At 38.6% G+C, this 16,625-nt stretch overlaps 1 protein-coding gene across 11 annotated transcripts in view; it reads left to right on the top strand.

The window, feature by feature from the left end:
* Positions 1-16,625, top strand: part of ATRNL1 (attractin like 1) — a 1,086,620-nt gene that overhangs the window by 106,043 nt on the left and 963,952 nt on the right. For all 11 annotated transcript variants that reach the window (XM_073354269.2, XM_073354267.2, XM_073354264.2 and 8 more), the window contains exon 6: positions 172-380. In XM_073354269.2, the coding sequence (XP_073210370.2) occupies positions 172-380 (209 nt within the window). The remainder of the gene's footprint in view (positions 1-171; positions 381-16,625) is intronic.

Genomic DNA, 16,625 nt, shown 5'->3' with positions numbered 1-16,625 from the left:
CTGTCTGTAAAACAGTGATTATACTTACTACATTTGTATCAGTGATTGTGGATTTGCAAATAAAAGGAGCTGTATACAGCAAATGCAAATTATTATTATAATGTCATATGAAAAGCTCTACCCAGCTCTTTTATTTCTTTGTTGCCTTATTTTATATATTTATTTTTACAGCATTAATTCCTGTCCTAACAATTGCTCGGGGCATGGGAAATGTACAACTAGTGTTTCCATTCCAAGCCAAGTGTATTGTGAGTGTGACAAGTATTGGAAAGGCGAAGCCTGTGATATTCCATACTGTAAAGCTAACTGTGGGAGCCCAGATCATGGCTACTGTGATTTGACAGGCGAGAAACTGTGTGTGTGCAATGACAGCTGGCAAGGTAAGTTATTAATATATATGTCTTAGAATCAAATCTATGTGAAAGAGGAGCCCTCATTTATGTATCTTACCTGCTATGCGAATTTAAATCTTTATAACGTAAATGTAAACAGTTAATTTAAAAAATACACTTTCCAAATGAGCTCAAGAATTGTATCTGGATCTAAATGTACTTTGGGAACTAGGTTTATTTTAATGAAATCAAAGGCAGGTAATTTTAACTGAAGTTTAGTGTTTGACTTATGAGTGAGTCTGTTGTAAAATCAGAGATGATTGGGCTGAAAAGACCTTCTGGATCATCTAGTCTAACCTTCTGCATGACGCAGCAGTCTCCTCTTTGTATTAGTAAGTGTAACGCAGACCACCTTGGATGTAATCAGCAGGGATCAAACCTGTGACCTCTTGAGCCAAATGCAGAAGCCTCTACTACATGAGCTGAAACAAAGACATGTCTCTTAGCCAAGAGTATAGCAGGCTCATCAACCTCTAGCTGCCCTAGTCACCACCAGAGCGGGGACAGAGTGCCTCTCTGAGCAGACAGGTTATATAAGTATAAATAATAATGAGTCCCTCCAATTTTTTGGATATATTTAGCATCTTTAAAAACAGCTATCTCCTTAGCCAAATTTCCCTTTTTGTTCATAATTTTTTTATTCCTTATGGATCCTATGTTTTTTTCCCATTCTTAATTATTCTTTTCCCATTCAAAGTCCATGTTTTACACTCCAGATGCATAATTCACTTATGAAAATGGGATGTATGAAACAATCCTAGCAGGATTAGCTTCTTTCTTGTTTAAATTTGTTTTCCTCTTGAAAAGGCATGGTTAAAATGACTCCATATAACCGATTTGGTCCTGCGTATATTGGTGGTCATTGTTTGTTACTTGAGTGACACAAATAATTTACTAATTTTTACTCCTGTTAGCACTCAGCCAATACACCCAAGAGAGAATGAGATGTATTAAATTCTTTTTGTGACTAATGTGCAGTACTGTTTTGTAAATGTCAATCAGTACTGCCCTATAAATCTATTTAAGGCAATAGAGTGACACTGGGATCATCCAGGGAATGCTCTGAAGACAGCTTTGGTTGGCACAGATGTTACTGAGGCCTGTAGAACCTTTATTATTGGTAATGATGGATAAGAAAGGATGTACCCAGGTTCATTCTTGTGTAGTCCAACTGAGACTGCAGAGTTGGGAGTTAGAAAATCACTAGTTTACTTGTGCACTGAGTATATGTGATACTGAATCACTGACAGACAATGAACATGAAACTGAAAATTGCCAGTTCAGGAAATTCACTTTTCAGGGTAGATCCACACTTTAATAGAAGACTGACTATGCTGATTGGCACTTTTTCCAGCAGAAGGAAGTCATAAATCTAAAATCCTAACTCCCTTTTCTTAGAATATTCTCTTCATCCAAGGGCTTGTCTATACTACCTGCCAGATTGGTGGCCAGTGATCGATCCAGCGGGAGTCGATTTATCGCGTCTAGTCTAGACGCGATAAATCGACTGCCGAGTGCTCTCCCATCAACTCCAATACTCCACCGGAGCAAGAGGTGCAGGTGGAGTCGACGGGAGAGCCTCAGCAGTCAACTCACCACAGCGAAGATACCGCGGTGAGTAGATCTAAGTACGTTGACTTCAGCTACGTTATTCATGTAGCTGAAGTTGCATAACTTAGATTGTTCCCCCCCTAGTGTAGACCAGGCCTAACAGTCATCTCGCTAAACCATTCATACTTGCAATAGGTAGGCTAACAGACTATAATTTGTCCAATGATTAATTTTTTCTCAAAGTCCTTGAAGTCTTTGATGAATTTTTCTTTGTTCTGTATGTTCCCAATGTACTAATGTGGATGATGAGTGGGTTTTCTTTAATGCGCCTTACTATTCTTTCTGCATTTCTTCAACCTGGTGATACTTGAAAGACTGTTTTGTTTGATCATTTCTTACTTCTAAATGCTCTTTTCTACAATTCATAAACTTTTTCAGTACCTTCTAACTGAATTGGCATCTGCAAAAGCTGTCTGATAGCTTACCATTCCTGCTGCTTTACCAAGTACTTTAAATATTTGGTAATTTCTTGAAAACTTGTAAAGGTATTGCTTTATCCATTGTAAATCCATACATTCTATCCTTCTTAAAATAACTTCCTGTTATCTCTTGCTTGCACATCCTGTTCTGTTTAGTTTATTCAATCCATATGCACATTGGAGTTATTCTGTTGGACTATATTATCTAGATCAAGTTGTCAGTGTATTACAAAAATCTTTCCCTGGTTCAGACAAAAAGAACATGCAATATTATACTGTGTATGGTATTTTTTTTAACAATGGTGACATCTTGTGGATACTGTGGAAGAAGCGTCTTGTTGAAGAACCTTTCATGTGCAATCCCCTACATCATAGGAGAGTTGTGAGGAAAAACACATTAAAGGTTGTGACACATGTTGAGATCTACTGATGAAAGGTGCTATGTAAGAGTTAGGTATTATATTAGGTATTATAATAGTAAAGATAAGGACTACGAGGAAAGAGTAGAGAGTACTCATTGGAATAGAATACAGTAATTGTTTTGAAAGCTCTTCTAATCATGGGTCTGATAGATCAGAAACGCTGTTCTCCTTAATTTGGTTTTATGTGGGATTGGAAGCCATGCATTTTGCTGAACAGGGAACTAATGGTGTAAATGTTTTTAAAATCAGCTGCTGCTCATAATGTTATAGAATTGTGCCCTGATAGTTGAATGAAATGTTTATGGTCTGAAAACTCTATTTAAATTATTTGACATCTCTTTATTTTTAATGGATGATACATATTTACTTTACTGTAGTAGACAGTTTGTATTAACAATACAAAAGACAGAAAACCCAATACTCCCTTAAAGCGGCCAGTGTAAAGGGAGACTAAAAGGTCATGGAAGAAAACCTGTTATAATGGAGTTCCATAGTCGTCACAGAGAAAATGTAATGGGTCTATGCTGTTTCCTTCATGATCCTTGTTGTAGGTATTCTAATTCTAACCTGTAATTATACCGGATTGGAATTGCCTAGAGAAGGATGGGGGTTAGGCTCGAGCACACTTCACTTCAGCTGGCCTGTGCTGGCACTACACTCACAGAAGGCTGTTACAAGTCAGAGCCATTTTGAACAGATGTGGGTTTACTCTTAAATTGCACTGGGGACTGGGCCCAGAATTAGGGAGGCACAAATCTGGGTTAAAACCACCTACTCCCTGTCCTTTCCTGTACCTAGCACAGGAACTGAAGAACTGAGAGAATCTGGCTGAGGCAACAGTATTGGCTATTACATTATTGGAACCACTTGAAGGAGTTTAGATTTTTAATACGATAACTTAATAAGATGCTCTTATGAAAGATACCCCAGTGGCTAAAGAACTGTATTGTACTTGATACATTTATTATTGGAAAACCTAATAAAATTTGAGAAACATAATTAAGAAACTCACTAGTGGTAAATGGTCTGACTGTTTCAACTATATTTAATTGGCTAATCAGATCAGATTACTTTTCAGTACTATGTTTAGAGTTGTCCAGATGCCCCAGACATACTTATGCACTGTAACTGTAAGAAAATGCTAACACATTAAAAATGAACTTACCATTTCTATCCTTTGTTTCTAGTATTTGCAACAATTTTATAATTTTCTCAGTATGGCAATTATTTTTATATTCCCTCTTCAAATAAAGATCCGAACAGTCTCTCAGTAAAAGATTATCTGATTCTTTTAGTAATATTTCTCCACTAAGAACAGTGTTGGGTAACTTGTGGCCCATCAGGGTAATCTGATTGCGGGCCGTGAGACATTTTTTTGACGTTGACCGTCCGCAGGCACTTTCCCCCACAGCTCCCATTGGCTGGAATGGAGAACTGTGGCCACTGGGAGCTGTGGGGGGGAGGTGCCTATGGACAGTCAATGTCAGCAAAATGTCTCGCGACCTGCAATCATATTACCCTGATGGGCTGCAGGTTGCCCACCACTGATGTAGAAGCATATGGTGATATGGTTGTATTCATATAATGGAAATTAATTTTTTCTTTCTGGAACCATATTCCACACTAACCTTCAGGTCAAATAGTCAGATAAAATGATCATAAATATGTCAAGTTATACTAATGAGAAAAAAAAAAGATTCTCAAGATTTTCTCATTGTTTCTATGCCAAACAAACAGGATCTTTACTGCGTCAAAACATTTTATCTTTGGACTGTACTCTCACACTTGTAATTTATTTAAAGGGAGAGTGGGAGAGAGAGAGAGGAAAAAAAGTTTGATTAAAATAAAAATTGGAGAACCTTTTAAAAAATCCCCCTCCATTTTGCTTAGTAGATAATTCCTGTAGTGTATTTACTAAAGGAACACTGTATGTACTAGCAATTTTCATATGCAAAATCATGCTTGAAAATTTGACATTCTTTACATTGAGTGAAGGAAACCCATTAAAACAATCTTCAAAGACTTTGGACTAGATTCTGATATCCTTATTCTCCTTGAGCTGTACCTTACTCTTCAAGTAGTTCTACTGAAATAAAGGCCAAGGCCCATGAAGTGTACTTGAGGAATAAGGTCTGTCTTATAAGAATGATAGTTACATTGTCCATTTTTATGCCTCTCAAAAACCCATAATGTAAAAGGACTTCTAAGATTTCTTCAGTTTCAAATCTTGGTATGGCTTATCACTTTTCTAATTTGGGGATGTTTCCATATATAGTACAACCAGAGCCATGCACCGCTGCTATGGATAACAGCTCGGTTGTGCAGTTTTGTTAATGTTGTGGGTTGGTTTCTGACTCTGATTATGTTTGCAAAGGAGCAAAATCCTTGTATATTTAAGTATGGTAAGAATGTAGCTCAGTGTAAAATAAGTGCAACATACACCCTGGCAAATAGCAAATGTTGACTTTGTCCCACTGAACTCTGCATTGTAGAATCTATGACATGTTGCACGAATTCTATCTAATTTTTATTGCACATCAGGTTGTTTGGGGTTCACTATGATCTTCTTTATTTAGGTCAGTGTAGCAGCTTCAAGCCCAAGTACAGTTCCAGAAAATGCACCAGGCTGTGGCTCTGGGGGTCACTGTCTTCCCAGACATGGAGACAACTCTAACAAAGGCTGTACATTATGAAACTCTGAGTGTGTTGTCTCATCAGTCATTGTATTTCATCAGACTAAGAGATGCAGCTGGGATGCAACACTGTAGGAAAGAAATCTTCATTAGGTATGCTAAGAGTCCAGCTTACATGCTATGTCTCTGGAGTTGGTCTGTTAACAGCATCACCCCATCTTGCATTCCTGAGACCCTGGTGTTACACTAAACCAGGTCCTTCCTGAGAGTTGACCCTCTTTCTCTAATTGCACTCTTCATATTATAAGGAACCAGATTCATTGATATCCCTGGAATTTAAGGTCGGGGCCACATGGAGTGTAGAGTTTTGGTTTCTTTGCTTCTCAAACTTCTCTTCTTACAGTAGCTGAATATGTGCTTCAGGAAGTGGGCTGTTTCAGAGAATGAGCAACTTAAGTGTTTTGTTGACAGCACTGGACCAGTCAGAGCTCAGCAGTCTCTTCCCTCTGCAAAGTGAAAACAGTGTCACTGAGGGAAGACTGCATTAAGTGGTAGTTTCACCTTAAACAAAATAGTGCTTTTCCCCTCAGTTGTGGGGGATCTGGTCTTTCCAACCATTTCCTGTCTGTCTGAATCAGAAGAGAACAGCAGCCTGAGAAGAATAGTTCTAGTGCAATGCATACTGAGTGACGAGGTTATATAAATCCTATCCCTTTTCTGGATGGGGAGAGACTTGCAGGGAAGGCAAGCAGTGTTCATGGTGTCTCTTTGGGGGCTATAGGGTAAGTAGAACTTCATCCTGTACTTTTAAAAAATATTGCAAGTCCTCGTTTTCTGGCCTTTTAAAAAACCTAGAATAAGACCACAGGCGGTGGAACTTTTTGCTTGCTTCCATGCTTTCCCTTCAGCATGGAAGGAGTATTACATAAACATCCACAAAGCCTCATCTCATTGTCCTTCTTAAAACTCTCCTCTGCTGAGTTGTCTACAAAAAACTTGACAATGGTTAGGCAGCTGGTTTACTGAGACTACAGCTTTTTATATGTCATTGTTATCTTATGCTTCTCTGTATGTATGGTTTTTCATAGAATCATAGAAATGTAGGGCTGGAAGGGACCTCGAGAAGTCTTCAAGTCCAGCCCCATTTGCTGTGGCAGGACCAAATAAACCTAGACCATCTCTGATGGGTGTTTGTCCAGCCTCTTCTTGAAACCTCCAAGGATTGAGATTCCATAACCTCCCTTGGAAACCTATTACATAGCTTAACGACCCTTATAATTAGAAAGTTTTCCCTAATATCTAACCTAAATCTCCCTTGCTGCAGATAAAGCCCATTTTCTTGTCCTACTTTCAGTGAACACAAAGAACAGTTGATCCAAGTCCTCTCTATAACAGCCATTAATATATTTCAAGAATGTTATGAATCCCTGCTCACTCTTCTTTTCTCAAGACTAAGCATGCCCAGTGCTTTTAATCTTTCCTCATAGGTTTTCTAAACCTTTTTTCTTTCATTTTTGTTGCTCTCCTCTAGACTCTGTCCAATTTATCCACATTTTTCCTAAAGTGTGGCTCCCAGAATTGGACACAGGACTCCCAACTGTGCCAAGAAGACTGGGACAATTACCTCCCATGTTTTACTTCTGTTAAGACACCCCAGAATGATACTAGCCTGTTTTGCAACTGCATCACATTGTTGATTCATATTCAGTTTATCCATTGTAACACCAGGTCCTTTTCAGCAGTATGACCACATAGCCAGTTTTCCTCCATTTTGTAATTGAGCATTTGATTTTTCCTTCCTAAGTGAAGTACTTTATTATATTTTATCTTGTTGATTACAGACCAATTCTTTGATTTTTGTCAAGGTAGTTTTGAATTCTGATTCTCCTCTCCAAAATGCTTGCAATACCTCCCAGTTTGGTGTTATCTGCAAATTTTATAAGTATACTTTCCATTCCATTATGGAAGTCATTAATGAAATATTGACTAGAAAGGAACCCAGGACTGATCCCCATGGGAACCCACCAGATATGCCCTCCCAGTTTGACAGTGAACCATTGATAACTACTCTTTGACTAGGTCTTTTGACCAGTTGTGCACACAAATTAGAGTAATTTCATCTAGACCACATTTTTCAGGTTTGTTTATGAGAGTGTCGTGGGACTGTGTCAAAAGCCTTACTAAAATCAGTTTATCCCTCAGTTCTCTTCTGTCTTATACTTAGCTAGTAAACTTTTCTGAGGATGGGTCATTACTTTTTTTTGTTTGTTTTTTGATGGTGCTTGGCACAGTGGGACCCTGATCTATAACGGGGCTTACAGACCCCTTTTTTAGCATTTCTGTAAATCTAAAAAAAATAAACACTACTTGCAAGAGAATATTTTTGTTACAAACACACTCTTCGTTTTTCTTCTTTTCAAAGTTAGCTTGAGGTACAATGCGAGCATTGCACCTAAGGTGACTCCCATCCACACACAAATCTCTAGCCCAAGTGTCAAGGTTCCTTCCCCACTCTGAACTCTAGGGTACAGATGTGGGGACCTGCATGAAGACCTCCTAAGCTTACTTTTACCAGCTTAGGTTAAAACTTCCCCAAGGTACAAACTATTTTACCTTTTGCCCTTGGACTTCCACTGTCACCACCAAACGTCTAACCAGTTTTATTATTGGGAAAGAGCCGTTTGGAAACGTCTTTCCCCCCCAAAATCCTCACCAAAATCTTGCACCTCCCTTCCTGGGGAAGGTTTGATAAAAATCCTCACCAATTTGCATAGGTGACCACAGACACAAACCCTTGGATCTTAAGAACAATGAAAAGAAGCATTCAGTTTCTTACAAGAAGAATTTTAATAGAAGAAAAAGTAAAAAAGAATCACCTCTGTAAAATCAGAATGGTAAATACCTTACAGGGTAATTAGATTCAAAACATAGAGAATTCCTCTAGGCAAAACCTTGAGTTACAAAAAGACACAAAGACAGGAATATCCATACCATTCAGCACTGCTTATTTCCTCAGCCGTTTAAAGAAATCATAATCTAATGCATATCTAGCTAGATTACTTACTATGTTCTAAGACTCCATTCCTGTTCTGTCCCCGGCAAAAACATCACATAGGAAGACAGAGAGGCTTTGTTTCTCCCTTCCTGCAGCTTTTGAAAGTATGTTGTCTCCTCGTTGGTCATTTTGGTCAGGTGCCAGCGAGGTTATCCTAGCTTCTTAACCCTTTACACGTGAAAGGATTCTTCCTCTGGCCAGGAGGGATTTTAAAGGTGTTTACCCTTCCCCTTATATTTATGACATCAAGTTAAGTGGTTAATCTGTTAGGAGCTATGGGTTGAAGCTCAGGTAATGCTGATGCTTGAGCTAGTGAGTGCAGTGGGGATTCAACTATGGTTCACTGGAGTGCTTAAAGGCCTCACTGCCTTCCCAAAATTTCCTCAGGGATGTTTGTTGTGTTGTCTTCTCCTGCCCTAGAACTGAAAGTTATTTCCAGCAGTACAAACACCCAATTTTGGTGTTCAGACCCTCCTTAGCATATGACTCTTTGCCGTGTAGCACCTATGTAGCATCTGTTTATAGCTCTGCACTCTCACCTGTCCAGTCAGATGGTGTCTGGCGAGGATGGACCATTCTCCTAGTGTGTGGCTAGCTGGCCTGAGGCTGATACCAAAGTACTCGTGCAGTTGTGGTGTGATGCCATCAGGACTTATTTTTGGATCCAGGACCTGAAACCAGCAGACTTACAAAAGTCTCTTCATGAATCTTTCTGAGGAAGGGATCCATTGGACCGTCCACCAGTGCCAAGAGAGGCTAATATCTGTGAAAGCTCTTTACTGCTGGGCAAAGAAACGTAGCTCACAATCTAGTAAAAGTCCTAGACCTCTCCGTACTCCCACTAATTTGATAGGGGTCTGTAGAGAGCCCAAAGTACAGAGCCATCTCAAAGGCCCATGGGGAAGTTTGTGGGCAATGAGTGCAGAGTACCTGTAGGATGACCTGGAGGCATGGCTAATGCTGGTCACAGCACCCTCGTGTGAGGTAATGTTGATACTCACCAATGTGCCATAGCCATCCCAGCCTCATCCAGGGAGGAAATTTGAGGAACAGGATGGGAAGTAAAAAAAATGACTGTACCTCAGCCAGGAAAGGATTAGAGTTGCCATTTTGTCATTATAGTTAAGGGGTATATGACAACAAAGGAGGCCAACATGGTCTCTGTAGGACCAATCTTTGTGGGGGATGTTGCGTGGTGGAAGGCGGATGTTGAATGCTGCTTGTAGCTTATCTTTGGGGCAGAAGAACCACTATTCCCTATTCCACCCTTTCTTCCCCCGGCCCTAGGATCCAGAGGGTGGGCTATATGAGATGCTGATTTCAGGATATGAAAAATTCCCATGGTCCATGATGCCCCAGCCTACTTTCCCTGGTCATCCAAGGCGGATTGTAAGAAGTGGGGAAGGATTTTAGACGTGCAAAAACTGACTTCTTGTGGCGCACACTGCTGCATGTTTGAGAAGGCATCATTAGCAGCTGTTGCAGATTACATATATAGCAGTATGCTTTGTCTCACATTGGCACTAAAAATGCTAGTGCTAATCTAAATTTTTAAAAATAATACCGGCCCAGGAAATAAGTCCCCTTCATGGACTGTGGTATGAAGTCTAGAACACCTGAAAAGTCTTTTGAAATATAGGACTGGGATCTAACTGCTGTGGAAGGAAAGACTGGAAAGACCCTGTTAACGTTTGCCTGGATTTTATACCTTTCCTATAGAATGATGAAGCAGAACTTTTCATATAGTGGGGTTTTCATCAAATTTCTAGGCAGAGCAAATTGTGCAAGTCTTCCCTTGTAGCTCAACATTCCCTGTTAATCATTAATTTGTACATCAGTCAAGAGACAGAAAAATAGCTCCATGGTTCCAGAAGCCTGGAATAATTGTTCAGTCTTCCATGGAGGAATCTCAAGCAAGTTAACAATTTCCAGTGCCTCGACAGCTTGAAATAATGGTAAGATTATCACTGGTATTGTTCTGTTGTCCCAAGCCTGCTCCCCAAATAATTTTAAGGCTTTTAAAAATAATAAATATGAAGTATTAGCCATTGTTTAGATGGGCAAGTATCCTGGAATCCAGCTTCAGCCTGGTGTCATCAACTCCCTCCATGCTACCAGGTCCTGCAGCTAATGACCTTTGCTTGGGAGTTAGCCAGTACCTGGATGATGGATAGTGCAAAGGTCAGGTGTACCCATTGCACTCCATCCTTGTGCAGGCATGGTGGAGCAAGGACTCTGCACTTTCCGTACATGTGCATAGTACCATACCTCATGTGTATGACATACCCGGTAAATATAGCTGGACTGCCAGTGGTATTCACTTTGAATAATTTGTTTTCTTCTCTCTGGTTGGTGGTTTGTGCAAGTCCTTTGACAGCACTAGAGAGGGAGGGGAACTTCACAACATGTATTTTATTGCAGGATCATCTTCACAATACATACATGTGCAGATGAGATTTTTCATATAGATACACTGATATAGAACAGCAATATGCTCAGATAACTATCTCACTTTCCCCTTCCTCTGTTTCGTCCTTCTGTATGTGGTACCATATTCTCTTCAGTTGGCCAAATGCAAAGTCTACAATAACCTTCTCAGGATGTACATGAACCTTCTTTAGCCAGGTGTTCTTTTGTCAGGGTAGTTTGTACAGGACTTTCCTAGAAGGATTGTTTGTGCACTGGTACTAAGTCAGTCAGAGAAAATACTTTTTGATACCAGTCCAGGAACTATCCTGTTACAGTAATTTATCCTCGGTAGTTTGAAGGAGAAACAAACCCCAGACTTCAGTTTTTACTCTTTGAATGTTAGAGTTGGAATATTATTGCTTTGGTCTCATCAATGTCTCTGAAAAGTGACTATTGAGGAATCCATCCACATCAATTCCATTATTATTGAATTTAGTTGTTTTTTGTGGAAAGCTCTCTTGGTTTTTGCGTTAACTGGAAAAAAAATAACAAGCAATGGATATATCCAAAAGACCAGATCCTTCTCATTTTTAGCATTTTCCATCTCAAATATGCAAGAAAATAACTTATTTAGGTGTTAAAATTTGTCCAATTGTTCATATAAATATGGCCTATATATTAAAGGATGTAGAGAGGTGGCATCTCTTCCCTCTGTCCTTGTTGGGTAGAATAGAAATAGCCAAAATGAATATCTGCCCAAGAATGACACATCATTAGACTACTGCCTTTCAAGGTCTCTCCATTACTCTTTGCTCAAATATACCCTGGGCATGGGTTTGCCATTTTTGTATCGATATTATTTAATATTCTAAATGCACCCTATTGTAAGGTGGTTTCTCTCGGTAGCTCTGTATACACACTGGCCTAAATTGCAATTGATATCTATGCCATTTGGTTCCCTCTCCTTTCCTATACCTTAGGAGGCTACCCACACTCTTATGGAAAACTCCAATCTTTGCATCTACATGGGGCATCCTTCAATGCATTAAGATGATCGCAGCATCCTATCTTACTAATTCTCTTCTTGTACCACTATGCGATAACCTGTGCATCAGGATCAAGGCCAACTCCATGCTTAAGAAAATTTGGATAGAAAAAGGTTTAATAAAAATTAAAGATCTAATACAGTATGATAGAGTGCACTCCTACAATTACATGTGTAACAAATATTAGCTACCACTGTCACAGAGTTCATTCTTCCAGTGGCCATGCTCAAGGATTCATGCAAAGATAGGGGGCAATTGGTCTGTTTCAACATTCTCATCTATAGACAAACATTTTAAGAAATACAGAAGCTTTGTAGGAGTTACTTACAGGTGGCTTAATGCTTTGCGTTACCCTCTCAATCTCAGGCTCAAGGAAAAGTGGAAAAAAGACTTAGCCTTACTATCACAACAGAATCCTGGGAGGACATCTGGCTTAATGTGAAAGATTCTTCGTGTTCTTTATCCTTACGATTCTTCCAGAACAAGATATCAAACAGATACTACTTAACTCCAAAATGTTTGTTTAAGGCTAGATTGGCAACACACACTGAACTTTGGAGATACAATTAATCACATGCCAACCTTTCACACATCCTCTATACCTAAATGCATGTTGTTCTGGAACACCATATTCAGTTCTCTCTCAAAACCTTTTAGGTGTTGCTATCTTTCCTTCTCTGAGATTGTGTACTTTACAGGTGCTGGATGGTATTACCAGTTAACAATAAGAATTTATGGATTTCAAAGTGGCCAAAAGAGTTATTTTTGGGAAAAGGGAAATCTGCAATTCCTCCCTCATATGCAGACTGGCTTAGTGAGCTCTTTACTACTGCATTAATGGAAGAAATGACTTAGAGAAATGTTTGGAAAAAATATGAGGATGATTGGTCCTATATGAAACTATTGCGTACTTTTGAAGTTCAGAGTGTACAGTGCTCACTTTATATTTTGGATAAATATTTGCACTGTAAAAAACAAAAAAATTGTATTTTTCAATTCATCTCCTATAAGTACTGTAGTGCAATATCTTTATCATGAAAGTTGAACTTACAAATGTAGAATTATGTACAAAAATGACTGCATTCAAAAATAAAAAGTGTAAAACTTTAGAACTTACAAGTCCACTCAGTCCTATTTCTTGGTCTGCCAATCACTCAGACAAACAAGGTTGGTTACAATTTGCAGGAGATAATGCTGCCCACTTGTTTACACTGTTACCTGTTTACAATCTTGTTTACACTGTCACCTGAAAGTGAGAACAGGATTTCACATGGCACTGTTGTAGCTGGTGTTGCAAAATATTTACGTGCCAGATGCACTAAAGATGCATTTGTCCTGTCATGCTTCAGCTACCATTCCAGAGGAGATTGCTTCCATGCTGATAACGATCCAAAGCAGTGCAGACTGACACATGTTCATTTTCATCATCTGAGTCAGATGCCACCAGCAGAAGGTTGATTTTCTTTGTTAATGGTTTGGGTTCTGTAGTTTCCGCATCAGAGCATTACTCTTTTAAGACTTCTAAAAGCATGCTCCACACCTCGTCCCTCCCAGATTTTGGACGGCACTTCAGATCCTTAAACCTTGGGTCAAGTGCTGTAGCTATTTTTAGTAATCTCACACTGGTACCTTTGCGTTTTGTCAAATCTGCTGTGAAAGTGTTGTTAAAACGATCATGTGCTGGGTCATCATCCAAGACTGCTATAACATGAAATATATGCAGAATGTGGGTAAAACAGAGCAGGAGACATACAATTCTCCCCCCAAGGAGTACAGTCACAAATTTAATTGACACATTATTTTTTTAACAAGCATCATCAGCATGGAAGCATGTCCTCTGAATGGTGGCTGAAGCATGAAGGGGCATATGAATGTTTAGCATATCTAGCATGTAAATACCTTGCAGCGCTGGCAACAAAAGTGCCATGCGAACACCTGTTCTCACTTTCAGGTGACATTGTAAATAATACGCAGGCAGCAGTATTTTCCATCAATATAAACAAACTTGTTTGTCTTAGCGATTGGCAGAATAAGAAGTAGGACTGAGTGGACTTGTAGGCTGTACAGTTCTATACTGTTTTGTTTTTGAGTGCAGTTCTGTAACTAAAAAAAAATCTGCATTTGTAAGTTAGTTTCATGATAAAGAGAGAGCACTTCAGTACTTGTATGAGGTGAATTGAAAAATACAATTTCTTTTATCATTTTTACAGTGCAAATATTTATAATAAAAATAATAAAAAGTGAGCACTGTGCACTTTGTATTCTGTGTTATAATTGAAATCAATATTGAAAATGTAGAAAAACATCCAAAATATTTAAGAAATTTCAATTGGTATTCTATTGATTAATTGCAATTAATTTTTTGAGTTAATTGCGTGATTTAACTGTGATTAATAGACAGCCCTATATTTTATATAAAAATAATATTTTTTTAAATACCCAGTGAATTTTCCATATGCAGGAAAAATAGAGGCGGCAGCCATATGAAGAGTAATACATAAGGTTCCAACACTGTGATACCATGTAGAAGTGGGTGAGAGTTGCTTACCAAGTCCCACATGGTGGGCTCATCACCACAAAAGCTTGACTTCCTGCTGATTTAAGATGTGATGACCTAGAAGGTGTTATGACTGCCCAGATACTAATTGGTTAACACGAAGAAGGAAATCTCTTAACTGTTACCATTTTAAAAAGCAGCAGTGTCTGCTTAAAGTAAATCTGCCATTTTGTAAACATTCAGTGTAAAGAATGCAGGGTGGGCAAATGCACCGCTGTCTCCTGAACAAGCTGAAAGTGACAGGCACTGCTGGAAGCCCTGTTAAGAGAGAATTACAGTAATAGAGCTCTGTGGTCACCAGTGCATGTGTTGCTGTTGAAAGGCTGTGACTGGATAAGTAAAGCAGCTTTCTGCACAAATAGCACAGCTGGAAAAACACTTTCATACCATGCGTAACGCATCCTTTCTATAGAAATTATACCAAGGGTCTTCACCTAGAGGAAAAGAGAGCATCCTGTCACAACGTGTACACATCAGCAAACCTGTTTTCTTGTGATTGGGGATGAGGTAGCTCTGGTGTACACAGCTGGCAATATTGACAAGTATTCTTACAAAATAGAGACTGAATTTATATGGTTTGTGAGGTAAGCAAGATGCATTTTATCAGAGTGCTGTTGGTACTGGTACCCCATGTTCTCCAAAAGACTCTGAGATACCTCAGAACCATTGAGAAGTCCAGCAGGACCAAAATGGCAATTCAACTGTGATGTAAATGGCCTCCTGGTTTTCGGATCATGATGCAGGAAAACATTTGTGTTTAAGCCCTTTTGGAATTAAATGGCAACCAAACAATTTCTCAGTCACTCTTCTCTCCCCCGTCCCCCCCAAAAAGATTTGGTAATTGGCAAATATTCCTTGTTAATTGGTATGCATTAGAAGTATTCTTGAAGAAAATGCTAGTTTGAGGATGGTTGCTTTGTTCCCAGGTAAATAGTTTAGCCTGTCTCAAATAATGCCATATGCGTATGACTTGCTTTAAATAGTTAAGACGCATAATGGAGAGGTTGGTAAAAGGCAGCTTGAGGGAGCCCAAAGCAGAATAATTTAAAAAACATCCTTACCAGAATCCTGTCAAGGCAACTTGGATGAAAGAATTTCCAGATTCCTGATAGACCTTCATGCTAATGGGCCTGGAGACACTAGTCTAGACCCTATATAAATAAACTAGAAAATATAAAGGAATTTCTATAACTTTTGTGGGATAGAAATTGTGTCTTTCTATATCTCCAGAGATACATTGTGTACCTGAAAGGATATTTTAAAATGTCTCAAGTTCATAGTGATACAGAATATTTTTTACTGTACACATTTTGATAATGAAATAATTTGGGGATGTATTTGCGAATCTTAAAAAACCTTATTGATAGTTTATAAATATTGTTGTCAAAATAAGCTATATAAAAATTGTGTATTTTGACTCCAGTAAGATGACATGAAAAACAAGAAGCAGCTAAAAACTACAAAACCTTTGTTGAGATATTAGGATTAGCTAAACGTATTCCTACTGTTTATATGAACAACAGAGCTCAGAAGCCTATACTGAATAAGTCAATATTTTTGTTTTCCCAGTAGTCCCTAAGGAACAGATTAAGGTCCAAGACTATAGAAGCTGTTTTCTCATTAGGCGGAAATTGATTTGAGGAGTTGAACTACAAAAGCAGATTGCCACTTTGGCAGTTCACAAAACTCTTCAATAAATAGAAATTAGATTCCTTCTCTAATGTTGTATATGTGAGTAAATTACTATTTTAAATGTATAGAATTTTTTTCTGCAGTGAGTGTAATGTAATTGATTTCCAATTCAGTCTTAGAAGGTAAAAATCTCCTGCTTTACCACAGACTGAGTGATCCATTAGAAGGATAGGAGGAAAATCCAATTAAAAACAAAACAGATTTTCCCCCCTCACATATAAAGTAATAAATGGGTATTCTTTTAACATTTTACAGCTAATCATGCTGTGTTTTTCAGGCAAAATGCATATAGTGTGTTTTTTTTGAAGTTCCCATAGCATAGATATATTTTATTTCCAACAATGTTGGTAGTTTATAGTATTTGTATTTACTTGGGAAAACAAGATTCA

This window comes from Lepidochelys kempii, chromosome 7 (assembly GCF_965140285.1).
Source record: "Lepidochelys kempii isolate rLepKem1 chromosome 7, rLepKem1.hap1, whole genome shotgun sequence".
Lineage (NCBI taxonomy): Eukaryota > Metazoa > Chordata > Testudines > Cheloniidae > Lepidochelys > Lepidochelys kempii.
Note: the sequence above shows the minus strand (reverse complement) of the source record. Positions and strands in the feature narration are given on the sequence as shown.